General features: G+C 40.3%; 1 protein-coding gene across 1 annotated transcript in view; it reads left to right on the forward strand.

The window, feature by feature from the left end:
• PIWIL4 (piwi like RNA-mediated gene silencing 4) overlaps window positions 1-26,145 on the forward strand; it is a 71,603-nt gene extending 45,458 nt beyond the window's left edge. Inside the window, exons 13-20 of the mRNA XM_043997329.1 lie at window positions 3,097-3,169; window positions 6,311-6,511; window positions 8,732-8,835; window positions 12,769-12,839; window positions 17,007-17,160; window positions 19,549-19,674; window positions 20,640-20,787; window positions 26,029-26,145. Of these exons, the coding sequence (XP_043853264.1) occupies window positions 3,097-3,169; window positions 6,311-6,511; window positions 8,732-8,835; window positions 12,769-12,839; window positions 17,007-17,160; window positions 19,549-19,674; window positions 20,640-20,787; window positions 26,029-26,145 (994 nt within the window). The remainder of the gene's footprint in view (window positions 1-3,096; window positions 3,170-6,310; window positions 6,512-8,731; window positions 8,836-12,768; window positions 12,840-17,006; window positions 17,161-19,548; window positions 19,675-20,639; window positions 20,788-26,028) is intronic.
• The last annotated feature ends 943 nt before the right edge of the window (window positions 26,146-27,088 follow it).

Raw genomic sequence — 27,088 nt, forward strand, 5'->3', positions numbered from 1 at the left:
GAATTGTTTCTTTCTTTGTAAAAATAGGTTTATGCTTTCCATGTTACTAAAATTTGATGTGCTTTATGAAGGGATGCAAGCACTGTGAGATTATTTAATATTCTTTCTCCCCCTCCCCTCCCCTGCCCTGCCCCCCATGAAGATGTATATGTTTTCAGGGGGAGAATGGGGTGATTATAAAACTATAGAATATTAGACCTAAGAAGGCTCCACAGACATTTCAGGACCGTAGGATTTAGAGCTGGCAGGGACCTTAGAGCATCTTGTTCGATCTGTAACTAAATAGGAATTTCTCCTACAACAGTCTTGACAAGTGTCCCACCAGGTTGCTCTTTTTTTTTTTTTTTTTTGGTGAGGCTATGGGGGTTAAGTGACTTGCCCAAGGTCACACAGCTAGTAAGTGTCAAGTGTCTGAGGCCGGATTTGAACTCAGGTACTCCTGAATCCAGGGCCAGTGCTCTATCCACTGCGCCACCTAGCTGCCCCCTGACCAGGTTGCTCTTAAATACCAGCGATGATTGGGAACTTACAACCTCCCAAGGCAACACTTCATTTGGGAGAAGCTCTAGTTGTTGGGAAGTTTTCCCTTAGTTGGCTAAAATCTGCTTTTCTGTTGCTTTTACTTATTGCTCCAAGCAGAGCAAGCTGAATTCTTTTTGGCCATGACAGTTCTTCTGAAACATGAAGACAAGTGTCATGCCTGACCTGAGTTTTTTCTTCTCTAGTTTAATCACCTCCAGTTTCTTTAAGTGTCCCTCCTGTACCCATCCCATACTTCATTTTGTTAATGTCTTTCCTAAAGTGTCACATCAGAACTGAGAAATAGTCCCCAGGGCAGAACACTCTGGAACTACTGCAATGTGGTAGTTACATTTTATGCCTATAATCAAAGCATGACAGAATTGAAGGAACCTTAAAGATTATCTGTTGAAACCTTCTCATTTTGGAGATGATTAAAAGGGCCTTTGGAGGAAAAGTGACTTCCCCGAGGTAACTATTATTGGAGGAACTGGGACCAGAAACCACTTCTCCTAATGCCCTGGTTATCCTTTGGGCATGCCCTAACTGTGTCTATCTTTTGTGTCTTTCAGCCTAGCCAATGTATTGTAGAGCTATTTAGTGGAGTAAACCATACTCAGAGTTCAAAATTAAACTTAGTTAATAATGGATCTTGGTACAATAGAGCAAGGCTTCTTTTTTTTTTTTTTTCGGGGCAATGGGGATTAAGTGACTTGCCCAGGGTCACACAGCTATTAAGTGTCAAGTGTCCGAGGCCGGATTTGAACTCAGGTACTCCTGAATCCAGGGCCGGTGCTTTATTCACTGTGCTATCTAGCCGCCCCAGAGCAAGGCTTCTTAATAAATGATGGTCCTAAAGCCTCATTTTAGTGAACTATTTACAACTTTCAGTATAATTTCTTTTTAGAGATGTTAACAAATTGCCTGGCTTGAATTTCATTTTCTTTTATGTCCCTTTCCCTGTTCTGTAGAACGCTAGAGTAACAGAAAAAGCAGGTCCAGGCATGCAGAACAGAATGCATAGGGAATGTGTAATACACAAAATGGACAAGAAGTCCATGAAAAGTTAATAAGAATAGATGGTAGAGCCTTTTCTTGCTTATAGGTTTTATCACTAATGAATGGCTTCTTGGGGGGAGGTTATTTATTTCCCCTTTGATTGATATGCATCACCATCTTTAAAAAAGACTAGAATGATGATTTTCAGATCCGGGCTAAGTCTACATGCACGCCCCAGAATTGGACATGACACAGAAATTAAGGTTTTACATTTGCTGCCGACCAAGTTCACCTGCCACAAGAAATCAGGAAATACTAGTCCTGCTACCTGGAGGCCCGTTCTTAAAAAGCTGCTTAGATTGAAAATGATTCAATAATATAGGCATATAGACACGACCAACTTTTTCAGGAAACTAAATTAGGACCCTCGATTTTGAGCTGGAGAAGATCTGAGAAGTCATCTAGTCCAATTGCCTCATTTTACAGATGAAGAAACTGAGTGCCAAAGAGGCTTAAGTGACTTGACTATAGTCACACAGGTATTAAGAGGAAAAGTCAGGATTTAAATCCAGGTTTGTTTGTTTTTTTTTTTTTGGCAGGGCAATGAAGGTTAAGTGACTTGCCCAGGGTAACACAGCTAATTTGACAGTAAGTGTCAAATGTCTGAGGCTGGATTTGAGCTCAGGTCCTCCTGAATCCAGGGCCGGTGCTTTATCTATTCTGCCACCTAGCTGCCCTTAAATCCAGGTTCTTGAGTTGAAAATGCAGCACACTTTTCCCTGGCAAAAAGAAGAAGATAGCTGTTCTCATGGAAAAAGGAGATCCTTTGACTGGCATTAAATAAAGTGGAAGACATGAGTTAAGAGTTTAAATACCTTCACTCAAAAGGTCTGCACAGATACAATGGGAGGGAGGATTTTTCATAGACTTTGCTTCACTGATGTTATAACCCCTGAGATTCAAAAAGTTCTGCCCTAACTTCATTTTAAAGTTGGCTAAATAATAACAACAGGCAGCTAGGTGGCAAGATGGATAGGGAGCTGGGTCTGGAGTCAGGAAGACTTGATTTGGCCTCAGACACTTATTAGCTGTGTGACCCTTAGCAAATCACTTAATCCGATTTGCCTCAGTTTGCTCAGTAAAATAAACTGGAGAAGGAAATGCCAAAAATACTTTAGTATCTTTGCCAAGGAAACCCTAAATGGGATCATGAATGGTCGGATATGACTGAAACGACTACAGCAACAACAAAATGATAGTAATAAAAATCCGTCAAATCAAAGACATTCTGCTTTCATAGAAACACAGAATTTCCAGGTTGGCAGGTGCTTCAGAGGCCTTCCAGGTCAGCCTCCATCTAACCAAGGGTCTCCTTGACTATTGAACATATTAACTAGTCTAGTGGTGAAAGTACCCATGTTTTATACTTTGGAAGTTTTAATTTGCTTCAAGTAAATTTTTTTCCCCACTAAACATTTTTACTTTTTAGGAAAATCCATGTGTAGTATTTCTAATAATGAACCACTGTGTAAAGTACAGAAAATTTTAGATCTTAAATATTTATTCTTTTTAACATAGCATAAAAGCACAAGAAAACACAGCTGCATTCATACGGGCTATACAAAAGCATCTAAATCCTGATGTACAATTGGTATGTAAAAACTGATTTTTAAAATTATTTTTATTTTTGTATATTTCCTATCTTTTCTTATTATCTCCATATCTTGTCTGAAAAAGAGAATTTCAACCTACATATTCATTCCTACCCCTACCTGTATCTGTTGTCACTGGTCATCCTAAAGCTACAGATACTCTGAACAACATAGTGGATAATCTGGAAGCTACAGTTTAAGTAGTAGTCTGAAAATTGCTTATTTCCTAAAATATCAATTCCAGTTGGATTTTCCAGTCACCATTTTAATTGTTTATTCCTTTTTTTAAAAACTAATGTTTAGACACTGGCATTTAGATATAGGATGTTCCATATTTTGCCTTTTAAAAACATTGCTACCTGATAAAGGTTGGTGGATTTGGGGGTGCAGAGAAGGGGAGGCAGTGTAGTCATTTCATTCTACTAAGGCTAGGGGTGGGTAGGGAGGCCAGGAAAGAAAAGGAGTCAGATAGCTGGGAAGGACCAGGAAGGTGTGCATCTGCATGGTGCAGGCTTGCTCTGAAGTAGGGGAGCTACTGAAATAACATTCTTCCCGCTTTCTGACTGTTTCTCCTCCCTCCAACCAACACTAACCTCAAGTATTGGTAGATGATAAGACCTGAGTTCAAATACAGTCTCAGAAGCTTAGTAGTTGTGTGACCCTAGGCAAGTCACTTCGCCCTGTTTGTCTCAGTTTTCTTATCTGCAAAATGAGCTGAAGAAGGAAATGGCAAACCATTCCAGTATTTTCTGCTAAGAAAAACCTCAAATGGGGTCACAGAGAGTCGGATATGACTGAAAAATGACTGAACAACGACAACAACAAATAGAATCAAGGGATGTCAAAACTGGAGGAGACGTTAGAGATCATCTGGTCCAACCCCTTAATTAACATAGGGGAGAAACTGAGTCCCAGAGAGAGAAACTGTCATAGTTAGTGACCAAGATGGGACTTAAACCACTGTCAATATTCTTTTTGGGGGTGGGACAGTGAGGGTTAAGTGACTTGCCCAGGGTCACACAGCTAGTAAGTGTCAAGTGTCTGAGGCTGGATTTGAACTCAGGTCCTCCTGAATCCAGGGCCAGTGCTTTATCCACTGTGCCACCTAGCTGCCCCAGTATTCTTTTTAACATTACAACTCACCACCTGATTAAAAAACTTAACTTTGCCTGGTCCCTAGTGGAAAAATGAGCAGTGCTTCATGAGCTCTTTCTCAAATTTGTTTATATTCTGTGTAAAGGGAATGACGTGACAGCAATCCCACAGTGTAGAAGGGATGCTCAGAAGAAGGCAGGGGATTGATTTAGCAGAAATGGAAGCTGGATTAGCAGGAGACTATAGGAGAAGGGACAAAAAAGAATGAGAGAGGAGCAAGGAGAAAAGAAAACAGTGAGGAGAAAGTTCATCTCTCCTGATGCTGGACTGAGAGAGGCAAGGTGCCCCGAAATAAGCAGACAGTAATATTGTGACACTCTGCCCCGGTGAGACCACCTCTGGTTTATTGTATTTGGACTGGCTTTAGAATGCTTTAGAATGGAGATCGATAAGTTGGAGAGCATCCAGAGGAGAGCTGGATGGTGAATTCATGGCATGTGAGGATCCACGGAAGGAGATGGGGATATTTAGCTTTTAGAGGAGAGAAAAGTCAAGGAAAGACAAGGGCTTTTGAGTGAAAGAGTGATTAGGATTGTCCCATTTGGCTCCATTGTACTAGGAGAAATGGGTAGCAGTTACAAAGAGGACAATTTGATGTTCAAATTCCAAACACGTGAAGCTACGCAAACAGGGAATGGGCTACCTTAAGGACTAATGAGTGGGGCAGTTAGGTGGCACAGTGGATAGAGCACCAGCCCTGGAGTCAGGAGTACCTGAGTTCAAATCCGGCCTCAGACACTTAACACTTACTAGCTGTGTGACCCTGGGCAAGTCACTTAACCCCAACTGCCTCACTAAAAACAAAACAAAACAAAAGGAATAATGAGTTCTCCTTCACTGGAGGCTGTCAAATAAAGACTGGATGACTGCATTTTCAGATTGGACTAGATAGATGCTGAGGTCCCTATAACTCTGAGATTTTATGTTTAGAGAAGGGGAAACTTGGAGGATGGGTGACTGAAAAAAGGGTATTTCAGTTCTCATTAATCTGTATGGCGAAGGGCTAAGGATTTAGAGATGTCCATTAATATTTGATTCCAGGGAATGAGCGCAAGACATTTCTTTTTTTTTTTTTTTTTGGTTTTTTTAGGCAATGGGGGTTAAGTGACTTGCCCACGGTCACACAGCTAGTAAGTGTCAAGTGTCTGAGGCCGGATTTGAACTCAGGTACTCCTGAGTCCAGGGCCGGTGCTTTAACCACTGCGCCATCTAGCTGCCCCCTGAGCACAAGACATTTGAATCGTATCACAGGGATTCTTAACCTGGAGTCTCTAAGCTTTTTTTTCCCCCCTTTTTAGCGAGGCAATTGGGGTTAAGTGACTTGCCCAGGGTCACACAGCTAGTAAGTGTTAAGTGTCTGAGGCCGGATTTGAACTCAGGTACTCCTGACTTCAGGGCTGGTGCTCTATCCACTGCACCACCTAGCTGCCCCAATCTCTAAACTTTAAAAATATAATTTGATAACTGCATTTCAGTATAGTTTGTTTCTTTTACAACCCTATGTGTTCTATGAATTTAAAAACATTATTCTGAGAAATCCGTAGGTTATACAAAATAACCTAACAGGTCCATGTCATTAAAAGGTTATTATTATGATAGAGAGCTTTAAGGTTTGCATGTTACAAATATCCTATTTTATTCCCAAAATGATCATGATGTAGCAGATGGTCTACCCTTACTTAGAGCAGGGATTCTTAACCTAGGGTTTGTGAACTTGTTTAAAAATATTTTGATACTTTTATTTCAATGTAATTGGTTTCCTTTGTATCTTTTTTTGTGTACTTAAAAACATTATTCTGCAAAGGGGTCTGTAGACTTCTCCAGACAGCCATGGGCTCAGTGACCAAAAACCAAAATAGTGAAGAATCTCTGGTATAAAATATTAAGAATGTGTCATATTTGTGGGAATAAGACTATGGGAGGTGGGGATGACCCTTTGAAGCCTAAGTAATAATTTGGCTCTGCCTCCTGTTGCTCCTGTTTAGGTGATGTGCATCCTTCCTTTTAATCAAAAGGACTGCTATGATTCAATTAAAAGGTTTTTGAGCCTGGATCATCCAGTCTCAAGCCAATGTGTTTTGGCTCGAACCCTGAGCCGGCCTGGAATGCTGATGAGCATCGCCATGAAGATTGCAATGCAAATGGTCTGCAAGCTTGGTGGAGAGTTGTGGGCAGTAGAGATACCGGTGAGAGATCTGCTGATGGTATTTGCTTTGAAGCTGAGGTGGAGAAACTCCCCCCCCCCCAATCCTAGAAATCATTTGGTTCTTTCATATATATCAGTAAGAAAGTCAGTCATATAGATCTTCTAGGTGCCCAACATTGTTCTAAATGAAACTTATTAGTCTTGGGGAGTTGCCCCAGGCACTGAGAGGTTAAGTCATTTCCCCAGGGTCTTATAGCCAGTATGTGTCAGAAGGAGGACTTGAACCCAGGTCTTCCTGATTCTGAAGTCAGTTCTCCCCTGGGAGATGGAGGAGCAATATTAGAAATCTCTAGAGATTGGTAGGACTAGGACTACCAGGGATGGTGAGTAAGGGCTCCTTTTTGACTACTCCTGTTAGTCCTGGGGCCGGGGATCATGGTAGGGGATGTTGCTTCATAATCTTTGGCCACTGGTCAATCCCATTTTCTGGCAGGGTGGCAAAGTGGATACTGTGCTGGGCGTGGAGTTGGGCTTAGGTTTGAATCTCACTTCTGACACCAACTAGCTATATGCCCCTAAATAAGTTGCTTATTTTCAGGATTTATATACTAAGCCATAGAAAGGTTATGCTCTGCTTCATGTATTGATGAAATCCCAGTTTCTTCTTATATGTATATTAACTAAAGGGAGACATGTCCTGGATCCTCTTCCTCTCCCCCCCCCTTCTCTCCTTCTTCTTCCCTTTCCCTTTCTCCTTTCTTTCTTCCTTCTCCCTCTCTCTGTCCCTCTTTTTCTTTTCCTCTCTCTCTTCCTTATACCTTCCTCCCTCTCCCTTTTCCTTTCTCCTCCCTCTCTCTTTGTCTCTGTCTCCCATTCCCCTTTCTCTCCCTCTCCTCTCTCCCTCTCTCTCAGCTCTCCATATCCCTTTCCTTTTTCTTTCTCTCTGTCTCTCTCTCCCTTCCCCTCTCCTTACCTACTTTCTCTCTCTTTTCTCTTTCTGACCTCTTCAGCCTTCAAGAATTTAACTCTTATCTTTATGTAGATCTGACTCCCAGAACAATCGATCCAGCCCTAGTCTCTGTCAGGAGCTCCATCCCACATTAATACCTGCACATTAGGCATTTCAAACTAGATGTTTCAAACATCCAGGCATCTCAACCTGGACTCATTACCTCCACCCAAACCTATCCCTACCAAACTTCCTTATTTCTGTAGAGGTTATCAGCATCCTCCTAGTCATGCAGGTTTGCTACCTCAGCCTGCTCGGCCTCATCTCTCCTGTTCAGTTAGCTGCTAAGTTTTGCTGTGTTCCTCCTTCTACTCACATATATACTCCCTTAGTTCCTACTGTCATTACACATCACCTGCACTTTTACAATGGCTTCCTATTTGGTCTCCCTTGCTTAAGTTTCTCCCCACTCCATTTTACGTTTCACACAATTATTTTTCTTGTGGGTTAGTTTTACAGTGTTACTTTCCTGCTCAATCAACTCCAGGGGCTCCCTATTGTCCCTAAACAGAAACTCCTCTACTTGGCTACAAAACCTGGTGGTAACAGACCTATAGAGCCTCATTATACATTACTCCCCTTGTCCTCATGCTGTGATCTAGAAATTTTGGCCTTCTTGCTGTTGCTTATCCACTATACCCAATCTTCATTCTCTGTGTCTTTGTACTGGAACGCTTTCCCTCCTTATTTCCACCTCATTGAATGCCTTATTTAATTAATTCAGAAGTGAGCACAGGCTCCACCTTCCACATGAAGCCTTTCTTGATCCCTCTAACTGGCTGGTTCCCTCCATCCCTAAATTAGTTTGTATTTCCTTTGTATTTATTCCATATATACTTATCTATTAAGTACCTACTGTATAGGGGCTAGATGCTAGGAATACAAGTATAAAGAACAAAGCCATCTCCTGTGACTGAATGGAAGCTCCTTAAGGGAAGGGACTTTTTAATTTTGTCTTTGTATCTCTGCCATTGGCTACCACAATGCCCAGCATGCAGTTAGTGCTTGATAAATGTTTATTAGTTGGTTGGTTGATAGATACTTTGCACTCATTCCTCATTACCCATTACATTATTTTCTGCTTATTTCTTTTCTGTTATTGAACAATAAATTTGACCTTGACATTCCCCACATCCTTTGTTTCCTCCCATCACTTATTGGCTGGTACCTTGAACTTAATCCCGTTTGAGACAATTGCCCTCAGATACTGCTTTGCCACATTATTGAATTGTGACAAATGAAATTTCACAGCTCAAGTCGCTCATGGTGGTTGGGATTGATGTCAGCAGAGAGGCATGTGCCCCGGGACATTCAGCAGTCGGATTTGTAGCCAGCAGCAATTCCAGAATTACCAGGTACATTTTAAATTACAGTTTACTGTTAAGCTCTTATTTGTGGGAAAATAAATACCATTTGAGCAGTGTTTTAAAATTTAACTGGAAACCATACTATTAAGACATAGCTTTGAATCCCTCTGTCCACCTGTTGAGATTCTTCCCTTTCTCCTTCTTTCCCCCATTGTGGGTCCCTTTAAGGACCACCTCTTTGTTGAAACTCTCCTAGATCCTCCCAGATGGAAGTGATTCCTCTCTCTTCAGATTTCTTATCTAACCTGATATGTACCTTCCCCTTTTATTTATTGATTTATGTAATAGTTATTTCAGAGACAGGGTAGCATAGTAGACAGAGGACTAGCCAGCCTGGGAGTCCCTAAAACTTGGGTTCAAGAATGCTACCTCTAACACATACTGACTTGGTGACCTTGGGCAAGTCACATAACCTCTTATCACCTGCCCCCCCCCCCCGGAAGCTCTGTAAGACCATAAGTTATAGAGAATTTTCCAGTCTGTATCGGGAGAGGGAATTACCATGCAGGAAGTTCCTCAAATCAATGAAAATCACAGGTCCAGACCAAATAATAAACTAATAAAACAATGATTACTTGTGTTCATGTCTTATCTTCTCCCACCAGATTCTACGCTTCTTGATGGCAGGGACTGCATTATTTTTCATTTTTATATCCTCACTTCCTAGTACAGTGGCTTGCATGTAGCAGACACTTAGTAAATGTTTGCCAAAATGTTTCTTGTTTAAAGTCAGTTGTTATGATCATCCCTTGATGTCACAGGCAGTACTTTTATATCGAATTCCTATTCTTTTAGTGGAGTCTCTGCAGCCTCGATAAAAATCCCATATGATGTTCAACTCAAATTTATTAAGGAAAATTGGAAGGGGTGTTGGACTTAGAGAGAGAGGACCTGGGTCTAAATGCTGATAAATCACCTGGATGCCCTTGGCCCCAGTTTTCTTATCTGTAAAGTGAGGGCCTTGGGTATGTGAGCTACCTTTCCAGGCTCATTGTACGCTGTATGAAGATACTCTGTGGTTCAGCCAAGGTGGCCTCCTTGTTCTGCACATGGGGTATTTCATCTTTCATCTCTTTGCCTTTGCACAGGCTGCCCTCTGCCTGAAATGCTCTCCTTTCTCTCTTAGTTTCCTTCAAAGTTCTACTTAACTGTCACCCCATAGTTGAAGATTTCCTGATTCTCCCAGATTAACAATAATACGGGGGGGGGAGGGGGAGCAGCTAGGTGGCCCAATGGATAAAGCACCAGCCCTGGATTCAGGAGGCCCTGAGTTCAAATCCAGTCTCTGGCACTTGACACTTAACTAGCAGTGTGACCCTGGGCAAGTCACTTAACCCTCATTGCCTTGCAAAACAAACAAACAAACAAAAACCCAACAAAAACAAACAATAATACCTGCTGTTTTTACCAGGCTTTGAAGTTTGCCCAGTGCTCTACTTATACACAATCTCATTTGAGCCTCCCATGTACCCTCTATGGTAAGTACTGTTATCATTCTCATTTTAGATGAGGATACTGAGGTAGACAGGTCACAAGATTTACCCTTGGTCACATACCTAGTGTTAGAGGCCAACCTTGAATTCAGACTGTCCTGACTTCAAGTCTAACTCTCTATCCACCATGCCAAATCCACTGGCCTTTTCTTAGCACTCATCCTCCTCTACTTCGCTTTATCCTTTGATCCTATTGATTACCTTTCCTTCCTTGATACTCATTTTTAGTCTTTTTTTTTTAAATTGGAGGCCACTGGGGTTAAGTGACTTGCCCAGGGTCACAAGCTAGTAAATATCTAGGGCTGGATTTGAACTCGGGTCCTCCTGACTCTGCTTTATGCACTGTGCCAACTAGCTGCCTGCTAGTCTTCGAATTGGAGTTGGAAGAAACCTTAGAGACCACCTACCTCAACTTGCAACTGAATAAGAATTGTGGCAGGTGTTCTTGATGTAGTTATTTTTGAACTTGTTTCTTCTCTCTTTAATTCTCTTGAGCGTAGATAGAGCCTAAGTCATCCCATTGGATTCCTCCGTGTCTAGCATAGTGTCTCACACAGGGGAGGTACTCAATACACGTCTGGTAGAAGATGGATGGTTTATAAGACAAATGTTGTCCTTAACCAGCTCTGTGAGAAAATTCTCCTGTCGTTAAGAGCCCTGGGCTGTGTTGCTCAATTGAATGCTTCACGTCTTTAGATATGAAGCTCTTGAAAGACCTCTTTGTAGGATCCTCTGGATGGTCCACCTTCGTAGTCAATAAATCTTGTGTTGGAAGCTTCTGGGCTGCCTTGAGAATTGATAGGCTTTCTCTTTTGTGACACCCTTTGCTGTAGGTGGTTGTCCAAACATAATGATAGTGTTGGTTTTTACATGTTGGAAATGCTCAAATTGCTTCTTAGGTATCAGCTAACTGATTACAGTGGAAAGTGAGATTGGCTCTGAAATCCACTTGAATTTTATCAGATTCACAATAGGGAACACAAAAGGAACCGATGGTATAGAAAATATTTCCTAAGGACTAATCCACTGAAGAATCAGTTTGTGTTTTGAACAGTTTGAAAGCAAGATTAAGGTTTCTCCATGTATTAGTTCCCTTCCTTTGATCAGTCTGCCAATCAGTCAACATTTATGTGACTTGCCCAGGGTCACACGGCTAGTAAGTGTCAAGTGTCTGAGGCCAGATTTGAACTCAGGTACTCCTGAATCCAGGGCCAGTGCTTTATCCACTGTGCCACCGAGCTACCCCAACAAACATTTATTAAGCCCTTTTGTTTAGTTGTTTCAGTGATGTTTCAGTCACTCTGTGACCCCATTTGGGGTTTTCTTGGCAAAGATACTGGAGTGGTTTGCCATTTCCTTCTCTAGCTCATTTTACAGATGAGGAAACTGAGGCAAACAGGGTTAAGTGACTTGTTCAGAGTCACACGACTGCTAAGTATCTGAGGTCAGATTTGAACTCAGGAAGATGAGTCTTCTTGACTTCAGACCCAGAACTCTATTTACTGCATCACCTAGCTGCCCTTCTCTGTGCCAAGTGCATGGAATAGAAAAGCAAATTAATTGCTGCACATAGGGAATTCACATCAGATAATACTTATTAAACACCTACAGTGTGCAAAACATTATATGTGAGAAGAGCTTTTTAAAAAGATTATATTTGGGGCAGCTAGGTGGCGCAGTGGATAGAGCACCGGCCCTGGAGTCAGGAGTACCTGAGTTCAAATCTGGCCTCAGACACTTAACACTTACTAGTTGTGTGACCCTGGGCAAGTCACTTAACCCCAATTGCCTCACTAAAAAAAAAAAAGGATTATATTTATCAATTGGACTATATGGATCCAACTATATATATTGTTTGTATGGTGTTTCTGATGTTTTCTCTCAGCTCTATGGGTGACAAGAGGGACTCACTCTTTGCCGTGATGATATCTGTTAGCCAAAGTGGACAAATGTCAAATGTTAGGAAGGAGAGAGAAATTATATTAAATTAGCCTGTGCCATTTGGTTTAAAAAAATTTTTTTTTATTGATAACTTCCTTTTATGCCATCTTTATGTGTGTTTCTCCCCCTTCTTTACCTGGAGAATCATTTTTTTTTCCTAAGGAAGAAAAAGAAAGAAAAGCAATTCAGCAAAACTAACTCACATATAAACTGAGACTGGAAGTATATGCACTGTTCCACACCCACAGGCCCTCCCTCTGCAAAGGAAGGAGGGAGGTTCATATTCCATCTCTTCTTTAGGGTCAAACTAGCCCCTGCTATTTGTAATCAGTGATTATTTCTTTGCTGGTTTCAGGTTAAATCTGGGTAGAATAAAAAGGAGAGCAATAAATTATAGAGTAAGAACTGAATTACCAGTCTCGAGAAAATGCTTTAAATGTTGCAGATTGACATCTTGAACTTTGCTTTTTCTCTTGCTTTTTTTTAGATGGTTTTCCCGCTGTATCCTTCAGAACACAAAGACGAATATTGCAGATTGCTTGAAAGTTTGCATGAAAGGTACTACACCATGCAGCAGGGACATGCAGTAGCTATCCTCATTTTAGAAACAGAACAAAACAGAAACCAAAGGAAAGGATCAGGATGCAAATCAAGATCAGGACAGAAATTATTAAGGTGGAAAACAAGGTGACATTTTAAACATTTGATAAAGCCAAGAGCTGATTTTTTTTTTAAAAGACCAATCATTTAATAAATAATTAGCAAATTTCATTTTTAAAAGGAATAGCAAACTGAGAATGACCAACATTAGAATGAGAAAGTGACTGTAAAAGATATAAAGTAAATTATCAGAGACTAGTACACATAGCTTTATTTGCTAATCAGTTTGAGCTTTTAAAAGAAATGCATAGAGGCAGCTAGGTGGCGCAGTGGATAAAGCACTGGCCTTGGATCCAGGAGGACCTGAGTTCAAATCCAGCCTCAGACACTTGACACTTAACTAGCTGTGTGACCCTGGGCAAGTCACTTAACCCTCATTGCCCTGCCAAAAAAAAAAAAAGAAATGTATGAATAGCTCCAAAAATATATATTGACAAAATTAGAAATAGATAACCTAAAAAGATCAATCACCAGAAGGAGAAAGCAAATAGTCAACAGTCAGTAAATATTTATTAAGCTCCTAATATGTGCAGGGAGGGAGAAGGGAATAAGCTTTTACGTAGTAACTACTGTGTGCTAGGCACTGTGCTAAGCACTTTACAAATACTATTTTATTTGATCCCAACAAACACCCTATGAGGTAGGTATCCCTGTTTTAAGGTTGAGGGCACTTGGAGTGGGGACCATCAAGGAAGCAGGTGGCCAGGTCACCATGATCAAGGTCACTTGAGCTGATCCCTTCACTTGTAACTTTTGGTAACACCAGGTAAATGCAATGAAGGCACAGGAGCAGCCATTACCAGCTCTCAAGAATAACTAACCTGGAGGGGTGGTCCAAAATAATACTCCATTGACATAGAACTCAGCAGCCTTTGGCAACTGGGGCTAGCAGCCACGAGGGTTTGGGGGCAGGGATTGCTGGGGAAAAGGTTAGAATCAAGCATAATGGTGGAATTGTAAGGGTAGTTGGAATGGTGCCAGAAACTCTGTTTTAGAGTAACAGCAGACTGGATCCACCCAAAAGGAACAGGGGAAAGGCAGATGGGTGGCAGAACTAGGGGTTGCTAGGTGGGCTTCGGTGCTGGAGGTAGGGGAGAAAGCTCATTGATAATATAAGGGACTGCAGAAGTTTGAGGGGAAAGGCTCTTGCTATACATCAGGTCAACAACCAACAAGCATTTATTAATTGCTCTTTGCCAGGCAATGTGGTAAGCACAGGGGGTAGAAAGAAAAGGCAAAACACAGTCCCTGCCTTCAAGGGGTTTACATTCTAATGGGAGACACATGTAAATAAGTGGCTACCTGCATGACTAACCTTGGAGGTTCTCCCTATTGAGTAAAGGCTGTGGCATCTGGGAGAGCAGCAGCAGATAGGAGATGGCAGGTAAATATAATGATTACTACTGCAGTTATTAGCCTACCTGTCTGCCTCATGATTTTCCACCTGCCAGGGCTGTTGAGCACAGTTCCTTAGACAATAGTGAGAATGCTGCCAGCATTGTAGATTTCTTCCCAACATGTATGGTTGGTTTTGCATCAAGAAAAACTGTTTCATAAGTACCCCATAATCCTGAGAGCTGTCTCAGAGGAGAGAGTTTTTGGCTACAAGGTTGATTAGGGGAGGGAAGTAATAAGCTTAGTGTGGTTCTCCACCATTACTTGAAATAAAACTAACTCAGATCAATCAGAGGTCAATGCCACACCTGTGTATACTTGTGTATCCCAAGAGCAGCACATATATGACTACAGGTACTACTTTTCTGTTTGTCAAGAGATAAGCAAAACCTAAGTGAAATCTCTTTAAAATTGATTAGCAAGTGTGCCCTGAAATTAGTAGAGGGACTATTTCTCTTTATGCATGAAGCTACCATACTGGTCCAATATGAGCTAAGTTTTTTCTCCCAAATGTTTTGTATAAAACCTGAATGCGGCCTATAATCAGTGTTATTTTTCAGTTTGTACCTGTAGGACTTTTTTTGTTTGTTTGTTTGTTTTAGTAAGGCAATTGGGGTTAAGTGACTTGCCCAGGGTCACACAGCTAGTAAGCGTTAAGTGTCTGAGGCCGGATTTGAACTCAGGTACTCCTGAATCCAGGGCCAGTGCTCTATCCACTGCGCCATCTAGCTGCTCCCCTGTATGACTTTTAAATTTCCTTTATTTGTTATTTCCTTTCAAAGAAATCTCATTGTGGAATTTTGGTCCATATTTGGGGCGGGAAAGTCAATATTTGTACTGATATGGAGTTCCCTTGCTTATTGAACTTAGTGGTTGGAGATGAATATTTTTTGTAATTGGCATACTTTATAAGTATATCTTATAATAATCACTAAAAATATTAGCAGGAACGTTTATGGGCAGAAAAGGAAGTGGGCCTGACATGTAACAAGTGACGGATTACAAGCGAGGATAACAGATGAATAGTTGTGTTTCTATCCATGAAATAATAAAAGATCTGGCAGTTGGTCTCCAGTGTGGTGGGTAGATCTTCTGTTGAGGATAACATGGGTAAGAGGGATACAAGATGAAGAAGTATGAATAGGCTGAAATGTATACAGATGGAAGGGCAATCATCATGGATGAGATCCCAGATCTATTTAAATATGATGGATCTATTAAAATGAATTATCTATTAGGGAGAATTATATGGCACAACACTATTTTCCGGCTATACTTTTTTTGGGGGGGAGCAGGGCAATGAGGGTTAAGTGACTTGCCCAGGGTCACACAGCTAGTGTCAAGTGTCTGGGGCTGGATTTGAACTCAGGTCTACCTGAATCCAGGGCCAGTGTTTTATACACTGTCCCACCTAGCTGCCCTTATCCCTCTGTACTTTTTTTTGGGGGGGGGCAATGAGGGTTAAGTGACTTGCCCAGGGTCACACAGCTAGTAAGTGTTAAGTATCTGAGGCTGGATTTGAACTTAGGTCCTCCTGAATCCAGGGCCAGTGCTTTATCCACTGCACCACCTAGCCCTCCCCCTCTGTACTTTTTATTTTTATTTTATTTGTTTATTTTTTTGGTGAGGCAATTGAGGTTAAGTGACTTGCCCAGGGTCACACAGCTAGTAAGTGTCAAGGGTCTGAGGCTGCATTTGAACTCAGGTCCTCCTGAATCCAGGACTGGTGCCTATCCACTGTGCCACCTACCTGCCCCTCCCCTCTGTACTTTTTTTTTTTAATTTTTTTTTAATGTATCCCTCTGTACTTTTAAGAGATTTTTATCATTATTTTCTGTTGACTCTTTGTTAGTCTTTTTTTTGGGGGGGGAACAGTTTACACTAGTAGTGGGTAGAGATGTTTCCATAATGTCTGTGACCAGTGAAAACAGGGGCCAAACTTGTTGTTTGAGAGGGGATATCAGAGTCACACCCACATCATTTCTTTATATGCTTTCATATTTCAGCTCATTGAAGGGGAAAGTGTTGTAACAAAGGATTTAGTCACATCTGTTAAGTAGCTTCAAAAACTTGATGAAACTAAGCTATTAGGCAAAATCAAGATTTCTTGCATATAACACATCCATCTTACTAAAATATGAAAACTTTTATTGAACAGTGTTGGCAAATCAAAGGCTTTTGAAAAAATAAACTATAGAAATAATGGGAATTATTGAAAAAACAGAAATGAAAGAATGTTCCTCAAAGTAATTTTTAAAAGTGTTTTCCCTTTTTTTTGTTGTTTTGAGAATAAGTAATTCAGTAGTCAGATGCACTACATTATATGATATTCTATAAAGGTAGATGGTGCAGTGGATAAAGTGCTCACCCTGGAGTCAGGAAGACTTGAGTTCAGGTTTTGTGATCCTGGGCAAATCACTTAACCTCAGTTTCCTTATCTGTAAATTGGGGATCATAATAGCACCTTCCTCCTAGGATTGTTATGAGGATCAAATTAGATAAGCATTGTTAAGTGCTTAGCACGATGCCTGGCCCATAGCAAGCATTATAGAAGTATTAGCTATCATTATTTACCTAAAAATAGGGGGGGAATGAGAATTTTTCTTCATCAGCCTATAAGAATGAAAAATTGGCAACACATACTTCTCTGTTTGATCCTGTCTTTCACAGGAGCAATCAACAAGTGGCACAAATATAATCACGGCTTTCCAACACGCATCATTGTGTATCGTGATGGTGTTGGTGATGGTCAGCTCCAGACAATTGTTGATTATGAAGTTCCACAGCTGCTGAGCAGTCTCAGAGATTCTGATTCTAATTACAGGTAATTTGCTGTTAACCTCTCCTTTCCCTCACCCTAAATTATAGGAAATTTAGTGTCACGTTAAAGGGTGACTTTTTTTTTTTTTTGGTGAGGCAATTGGGGTTAAGTGACTTGCCCAGGGTCACACAGCTAGTAAGTGTTAAATGTCCGAGGCCGGATTTGAACTCAGGTACTCCTGACTCCAGGGCCGGTGCTCTATCCACTGCACCATCTAGCTGCCCCTAAAGGGTGACTTTTTTGACGTTTGGTATGGAATATTGAAATCGTATTTGTATGATAAACAGCATATGGAAACTGTGTCCATCCCGTGTTGGGCTGAGGTCATATTTTGATTATATTCCCTTGCTCTAGAATAGTCGATTCAGGTAGGAGTATGTGTGTGTGTGTGTGTGTGTGTGTGTGTGTAGGGGGTAGAATTAGGTAATGATTAAAGATTATTTCTCTTTCTCTCTCATTTATCTATCTTTCTATCTATATCTATCTATCTATCCATCCATCCATCCATCCATCCATCCATCCATCCATCCATCTGTCTCTCAGCTACATGTGCAGTTGGGAGGGCTTAGTGGGATGATTTTAGGAAAATGGAGGGAACAGGGTAATCATGAGACTCTTCCTCTGCCATTTAGATTTGTTCACAGTAAACTGATCTAGCTATTCTGGAGAATGATTTGGAACTATGGTCAAAAGGCTATAGAACTGTGCATACCCTTTGATCCAGCAATACCACCGCTAGGTCTGTATCCCAAAGACATCCAGAAATAGGGTAAAGCACCTATTTTGTGCAAAAAATATTGATAGCGGCTCTTTTTTTGTGGTAGCTAAGAATTAGAAGTTGAGGGGATGCCCATCAAGTGAGGAAGGGCTGAACAAATTGTAGTATGTGATTGTGATGGACAAAATATATTGTGGTTTAAGAAATGATGAGTAAAATGATTTCAGAAAAAGCTGGAAAGACTTGCACAAACTGATACAAAGTGAAGTGAGCAGAACCAGAAGAACACTGTACATAGTGACAGCAGTATTATATGATGAACAACTGTGAATGACTTAGTTTTTCTCAGCAATACAATGATCCAAAGGGCTTATGATGAAAAATGCTATCTTTCTTCAGAGAAAGAACTGATGACATCTGAATAAAGACTGAACCATGCTATTTTTCACTTGGTTTCTTTCCTTTTTTTTGGTTTGAGTTTTCTTCCAGAAAATGACTAATATGGAAGAGTTTTACATGATTGCAAAAGTATAACCTATATCAGATTGCTTATTGTTTCAGGAAGGGGAGAGGAGATACTGGAAGGAGAGATAGAATTTGGAGATTAAACCTTTAAAAAATGTTAAAAATAGTTTTTACATGTAATTGGGGAAAAACTAAAATATTATTTAAAAAATAAAATAAAACACATCCTAAAGTAAAAAAAGAAAAATGTCCATAGCTTTTAGGAGTAAAGGTGAAAGAGGGCTCGATTTCAGGTTGGCTCTTGCCCTAGAGAAGCAAACTTAATCTTATCTGCCGAAATAGATACAGAGCATTGTTCTTCCAAATAATTTAAAGCACTTCAGAAAGATCATTATCTTGTGAATTTCCCCAGAGAGCCCTTTAGATGGGCAGATGACCAGTAATGTCACCTTTGCTTTATATGGAATGTTCCACTGTTTTGAAACTATAGAAGAAGCCATGACATAGTATATAGGGAGTGGGAGAGCCAGGAAGACATGGATTCATGTACTGCCTTTGATATATACATGGCTTTGTGATCCTGGGTAAGCCCCTTAGTCTTTTTTTTTTTTTTTTTGGAAGCCCCTTAGTCTTTCAGTGTTCTAGGCCAAAGCTTCTTTTTTTTTTGCAGGCGATGGGGGTTAAATGACTTGCCCAGGGTCACACAGCTAGTAAGTGTCAAGTGTCTGAGGCTGGATTTGAACTCAGGTACTCCTGAATCCAGGGCCGGTGCTTTAGCCACTGTGCCATCTAGCTGCCCCTAGGCCAAAGCTTCTTAAACTGTGAATCAAGACCCCGTGGAGTTATGTAACTGGATGTGGGGGTCATGAAAAATTTGGCAACAATAAAAGGTTATGTATGCCTATTTTATATACCTATTTATCTGGGGTCATAGAAAAATTTCTCCTCAGGTGAAAAGGGGTCATAAGTGGAAAAAGTTTAAGAAGCCCTGTTCTAGGTAACTCTATAAGATTTTAAGTTTCAGAGAAAATGCTAACCTGTGTTAGTAGATGGAATGCCCTGATTTGGGAGTTTCCTGTGTTAATAAAATCATTAGTCCAGTCTCTATTTCCAAGAAGTATTGCTACTTTTTAACCATGGCATTAATGAGATGGAAACACGGGGCCATCTTTTTATCTCATTCTTCTCTTTTTTTCTATCATTCCAAGCCCTAAAGTGTCAGTGATTGTGGTGAGGAAGTCATGCATGCCCAGATTTTTTACTGAAATGAACAGAACACTGCAAAACCCACCTCTGGGCACTGTGATAGATTCAGAGGTGACGCGTCCTGAATGGCAAGTATATATGTGGAGTTGCTTTTCAAATTGTGTTATGCTTTGAAAAATAGTGTGCTGTTCAATACATCTTTGAGTTCCTTGATATTGATATTCTCTACACTGATAACCGATTACAACCTGTCTAGGTCTGCCCATCCAACTGGATGTTGGTCAGTGCTGGGTTCTTTTATTTTGAAGAACTCTCACTTAATTCAATCCGTTTAGCTTAATCTCCAGATGAGCCTTTGAGTATCTGCCAAATCCCATTACTTTCTCCCAATTGGAATGTTGGAATCATTGTAATCATTTGGATGTAATCAAATGAGATAACATCATCACCACCACAACAACAGAAATACTAACAATACAATAACCAACATTCCTATAGCACTTACTATATATATATATATATACTAGACACTGTGCTAAGTATTTGATAATTATTATCTCATTTGATCCTCACAACCACCCTGGGAAGTAGGTGTTAGTATTAACCCACATTTTACATATGAGGTAGCTGAGGCAGACAGAAGCCAAGTGACTTGTCCAGGGTCACCTAACTAGGAAGTGTCTGAGCCCAAATTTGAACTCAGGCGTTCCTTACTCCAGGCCCTGCTTTCTATCTGCTACACCACCAACTGCTATAAAGAGTTATACAAATGCTAGTTTATTATTAGTAGTAGTACTATTTTATCCCACAAATACTTCTCCTTATTTCTTTTTCCTTTTCCTTCAGAATAATTCTGTTCTTTTTTATCTCTGCCTGTCCATTCCATGGGTCATTAACCCACATTAGATGGTTCAGATGTTACAGTCATCTGAAGGCTCACACTAAATATGACAAAAGTATTTTGCAAACCTTAAAATGCTTTATAAATACCAATTAATATTATTGTTATTCATTAATGGTCTTCCCCCCCTGCCCCAACCACTTCTCCTTGTTTCCCTTCACCTTCCCTACATTCTTTTTTTTTTTTTTTCAGGTATGACTTTTACTTGATCAGTCAGGCTGCTAATCAGGGAACCGTTACTCCAACATATTATAATGTGATCTATGATGATAATGGATTAAAACCAGACCACATGCAGCGCCTGACCTATAAGTTATGCCACCTCTATTACAACTGGCCGGTAAGTGGATAACCTCTTTAAGTATCTAAGCACTAGTCCTTAGATTTTCTGTGTAAGACGTGTCCAAGTCTCTGTGGGAAATGCTATGCTCATCTGTGGCTGCTTTGGGGGATGATGCGTATGCCAAAATGGCTGTCTGATGGGGCTTTACAGATAGCTAAGGAAAAAAGGAAAGGAAAAGGTAAAAGAGAAAGGAAAAGATATACTCCACTGAGTGCAGAATTCTGGTGAATAGCAGGACCAGATAAAGTTTTCTTAAATGAGAAATGCAGAGAAATAGAAGAAAACACTAGAATAGGAAAGATGAGATCTTGTCAAGAAAATCAGACATATCTCAAGGAATCATTTCATGCAAAAATGGGCAAGACAAAAATGGTAGAGACTTAAAAGAAGTAGAAAGATTAAGAAGAGGTAGCTAGAATACACAGAAGAAGTATACAAGAAAGATCTTAACATCACAAATAACCATGATGGTGCAGTTATTGATCTAGAGCCACACATTATGGAGAATGAAATTAAGCATTGCTAATAATAAGGCAAATGGAGGTGATAGAATTCCATCTGAGCTATTTAAAATTCTAAAAGATGATGCTTCACTCAATATGCCAGCAAATTTGGAAAACTCAGCACTGGCCAGTGGATTGAAAAAGATTGGTTTATGTCCCAATCCCAAAGAAGAGCAATGCTAAAGAATGTTCAAATCATCAAACAATTGTGCTCATTTCACACACCAGCAAAGTTTCTGCAAGCTAGGCTTCAGCAATATGTGAAATGAGAATTACCAGAAGAGCAAGCAGGTTTTCAAAGAGGCAGAGGAACTAGAAACCAGATTGCCAATATTTGCTGGATTATGGAGAAAGCAAGGCAGTTCCAGAAAAAAATACCTGCTTTTGTTTCATTGACTACACTAAAGCCTTTGACTGGATCACAATAAAATATGGCAAGTCTTCAAAGAGATGGGAGTACCAGATCATCTTACTTGTCTCCTGAGGAACCTGTATGCAGGCAAAGAAGCAACAATTAGAAACGAACTTGGAATAATTGATTGGTTTAAGATTGGAAAAGGAGTATGACAAGACTACACAAGACTACCTTATTTAATTTATATGCAGAGTACATCATGTGAGATGCCAGCCTGGACAAATCAAAGGCTGGAATTAATGTTGCTAGAAGAAATATAGACAATCTCAGATATGCAGATGATACCATTTGGATGGCAAAAAGTGAAGAATTAAGAAACCTCTTAATGAGACTGAGAAAGGAGAGTGCAAAATCTGGATTGAAGCTTAACATAAAAAAATAAATCCTAAGATATCGGCAACTAGTCCCATCATTTCCTGGAAAATAGAGGGAGAAGAAATGGAAGCAATGTCAAATTTTATATCCTTGGGCTCAAATATCACTGCAGATGGCAAGTGCAGCCATGAAATTAAAAGACATTTGCTCCTTGGAAGAAAAGCGATGACAAATGTGGACAGCAAACTAAAAAGCAGAGCTGTCACCTTCCCAGCGAAGGTCTATGAAGTCAAAGCTATGATTTTTTTCTAGTGGCTGTGTATGACAGTGAGTGTTGGATTGTAAGGAAGGCTGAGTGCTTCCAAATCGACTCTTTTGAATTATGGTATTAGAGAAGACTTTCGAGAGTCCTTTGGACAGTGAGGAAATTGATTCAGTCAATACTTAAACTCACAGACTCTTCACTGGAAGATCAGGTAGTGAAATTGAAGGGTAAATACTTTGGCCACATAATGAGAAGACAGGACTCATTGGAAAAGACCCTGATGATGGAAAACATTGAAGACAAAAGGAAAAGGGGGTGGCAGAGGATGAGATGGATAAGTAGTATCATGGAAGCAATAAACAAGAGCTTGGATCAGACTTCAGGAGATAGTGAAGGACAGAGGGGCCTGGCATGCTATGGTCCATGGGGTCACAAAGAGTCAGACACAACTGAATGACTGAACAACGGCAACAAATGCCACATGCAGTTGGGAGGATCACGGAATCTCAGAGGTGAAAGGGACATCTGAAGCCCCTTAACTCCATCCTGAACCCAGACAAGAATCTTTTCTTTGACTTCCCCAAGTGTTCATGTAGCCTTGACTTATTGAGTTCCAGTCAGGGGGAACTCACTACCTCCCCAAGAAGCACACTCAACTTTGGGAAGCTCTTGTTATTAGTAATGTTTGCCTTATATTGAACCAAAGACTTCCTCTTCCGGGGCAGCTGTCCCCGACGGCTTCTGGTTTTTCTGACTTTCCTCTAGCATGGTGGAGGTCGTCTAGGTAGCAGGTATTCTCTGAGTCTCAAGGTTCTGGGAGAAGGCCAGATTTCCCTTTAGCTCAGGTTTTCCCTAGGGCTTTCCCACAGGGAGGAGTCATCACCTTCACATGTCATCATGGTTCTTTGCATATTTAATGATGATTGTTTCACTCCTAAACCTTCTCTTTTCCACACTAGTGAACAGGTTACTTCCACATAACCCTGCTTCTCCAAGCAGATGTGGAAGTGATGACTCTCCTTTGCATACCTTGGGTGAGACTACCTGACAACTGGAGAGAACTCCAAGGAGCTGAGGGAAAATCCTGGCTCTCTGCTAGAAAATGTGGGGGAGACCCATCCATTAGCCTGGAGAAGAGAAGACTTAGGGGTAAAACAATAACTACCCTTACATATGATGTGGAAGAGGAATTAGAGTCAGTTGGTAAGCATTTATTAAGTGCCGACTGTGTAAGACATTGTACTAAATACTGTGGATACAAAGAAAGGTTAACCCCCCCCCCCCCACCAAACCAGGCCCTGTTTTCAAGGAGCCCACAGTCTGATGAGAGACAACATGCAAACAACTGTGTACAAACATGATATATACAGGATGAACTGGAGATAATCAGCTGAGGGAAGATGAACAAAGGCTTGCTGTAGATGACGTTTTAGCTGGGACTTGAAGTGAAGCCAGGCAGCAGAAATGAGGAGGCACAGAATTCCAGTCAAGGGGGACAGCCAGCCAGAGAAAACACCCAGAGTTGGAAGATGGAATGTCTTGTGTGACAAACACCCAGGAGGCCAGTGTCACTGGATCACAGAGTAAAGAGGGGAGTAAGGTGTAAGAAGACTAGGAAGATTGGAAGGGGCCAGGTTATAAAGGTCTTTAAAAGATAAATAGGGGGCAGCTAGATGGCGCAGTGGTAAAGCGCTGGCCCTGGATTCAGGAGTACCTGGATTCAAATCCGGTCTCAGACACATGATGCTTACTAGCTGTGTGACCCTGGGCAAGTCACTTAACCCCCATTGCCCTGCAAAAAAAAAAAAAAAGATAGAGGATTTCTTATTTGGTTCTAGAGGTGATAGGGAGCCACTGGTATATATATATATATATATATATATATATATATATATATATATATATATATATATATATATATATATATATATATATATATATATATATATATATATATATATATATATATATATATATATATATAATCTAAGTATGTAATTTATTTATTTATTTTAATTTTCAACATTTGTTTAGATAAGATTTCCAATTTCAAAATTTTCTCCCTCCCTCCCCACCTTCCCTAGACAGCAGGTAATCTGATATAGGTTATATATATCTATGTCTATATATCTATCTATCTATATATAATAACATTAAACATATTTCTGCATTAGTCAGATTAGAAGAATCAGAGCAAAAAGGAAAAACCTCAAAAAAGAAACACAACAGCACCAAAAACGCCACTGGTATATATTGAATGGGGAGTTGATGGGGTCTGACCTGCCCTTTAGGGAAGATCACTTTGACAGCTGAATGGAGGATGGGGAGGATGTATTAGAGTGGGGAGAGACTTGAGACAGACCAGCCAAAACACTATGGCAATAATCTGGGCACAAGGTGATGAGGGCAAGAACTAGGAGCAGTGGGTAAGGAGGCAGATTTCTGTTCCACAGAAATGGAAGAAAAAACCCCCAACAACCTAAACCTCTTAACAAAACTGTCTAAAAGGAGAATGAATGACCTTTGACTTGCTTTCTTCAAGAGGTGATTGATTACTTGTTAGGGATTTATAATAGTGGGAATTTTTGTTAAGGCATGGTTGGAATTAATGATATTTGCCATCCCCTTGAACTAAGATGTCCTTTGATTCTCTGTCTCTTTGGAGGAGTTAAATCAGGGTCAGAGAATGTGGAAAATGCCTGTTTCTGTGCTGCTCATGAAGCTAGACCATGAGGAGAATGTGCCAGAGTATATTGTGGGACAAATAAAGGAATAGGGAAATGACAGAGGAACAATGAAATGAGGTACTACTTTGTAAGATGTCCATGTAGTGCCATGGATAGAGTGCGAGACCTAGAGTTAGGAAGACCTGAGTTCAAATCTGGTTTCAGATACTTCCTACCTGTGTGACCCTTGCAAGTTACTTAGTCTCTGTTTGCCTCAATTTTTTCAACCGTAAAATGGAAATAATAATAGCACCTATCTTTCTGATTTGTTGTGAGGATCACATGAGATAAGCGTAAAGTACATAGCACAGAGCCTGGCATATAATAGGCATAAAAATGCTGGCGATGGGGGGCAGCTAGATGGCGCAGTGGATAAAGCACCGGCCCTGGATTCAGGAGGACCTGAGTTCAAATCCGATCTCAGACACTTGACACTTACTAGTTGTGTGACCCTGGGCAAGTCACTTAACCCCCATTGCCTAAAAAAAATAAATAAATAAAAAAAATGCTGGTGATGATGATGTAGAAAAGGAGATTGTGGGGAACAGATGATGGCGATGATGATGAGTGTGTGTGTGTGTGTGTGTGTGTGTGTGTGCGCGTGCTCACAGAGAGGAGCTCTATACTCCCATCTCTTGTACCCTTAGACCTTGTGTTTGCTGAGGATTGCTCATTCGGACCATTGCCAAGCAACCAGGCATGAGCAGCCTATGTCTAGCCCAGCACAAAGTCCATCACCATTTATGACTTCCTTATGTACCTTGAGTCTCATTTTTCAGTCTCATTTCTCATTTTACAGCCCTCCATTGGCTGAGTGTAGTTATTGTTTAAACAAGACAGGTCATGCTAATTATTAGCAAGGAAAAAAGACACAAGTAAATTGAATAGTATATGGAATTAGTTGTTAGGAATTTTTAGAACAGAAATTTTAGAGTGAAGTTAGTACGTCGATAATCCCTTAATTTATGTGAATGCTTCTCCCCACCCCCCCACCCCTTCTCTCTTTCTCTCCAGGGCTTAATTAAGATCCCAGCACCATGTCAGTATGCTCATAAACTGACCTTTTTGGTGGGACAGAGTCTCCACAGAGAACCCAGTTTGGAGTTAGCTGACTGTCTTTTCTACCTGTGATGAAAAGACCACTTAGCCCCTCCAGGAGAACAGTTTCAGTTGTGATTCTTTGCACGGACCTCTTGTCATCTCCATTCCATCAAGGTGATAAGAAAACTAAGTTTTGTTTAATTTCCAAAGAGAACCCTAGTGTGGGAAGCGCTCTTAAGCAGTGCCTATTTTTTGAATGAATGGGTAAAACCCTCATTGTGGGGAAGGGTAGGTAGTTCATACCTCCTGTTATCTGTCATGGATACCATACAACTCTTTAACACCCCAGCATGGGGGACTTTGAGTCTGTGTGTTTATAGAAGTTTATGGGGAAATCAATGGGCCTTAGTTCCTATTCAGCATTTAAAGAGAGGCTCTTTTTCATATCCTGTTTTCTAAGTTGTTTTAGTAAAAATAATTTCTAGAAAATAAAAGATACTGCAAGCATTTGTGTTTTCTTATTTTTTTTAAATCTTAGGTGACAAGAGACTTCATGTACCAAAAACCCAAAACAGACAAAAAACAATTAGCTAAGATTTTGCCCTGAGACTATCACTTACTCCTTACAATCTTTCATTGGTTTTTCAATTTTGTTATTTATAGAATAAAAGAAGCATTTCCATAACATAGTATAATAAAAAAGATGATTGCACATTAACTGCAATTCTACTATTCACAACTTCCTATTCCTATACAACAAAATTTTCATGTAAATTTCTTTTCCCCCTTTTTTCTTCCCTCCTCTCCCCTCCCCCTGCCCTAGAGATGGCTACCTTTAGACACACACACACACACACATATATACATATATATACATTTAATATATGTAAAATTGTTCTATACATACTTCTATTTATGGCTTCTTTCTCTGGATGCAGATAGCATCTTTCTTCCTATGTTCTTTATAGTTAATTTGGATATTTATAATAGTCAAAATAACTTATTTGCTCAAAGTTGTTCTTAAAATATTATT

Source organism: Dromiciops gliroides, chromosome 3, assembly GCF_019393635.1.
Source record: "Dromiciops gliroides isolate mDroGli1 chromosome 3, mDroGli1.pri, whole genome shotgun sequence".
NCBI classification, from domain to species: Eukaryota; Metazoa; Chordata; class Mammalia; order Microbiotheria; family Microbiotheriidae; genus Dromiciops; species Dromiciops gliroides.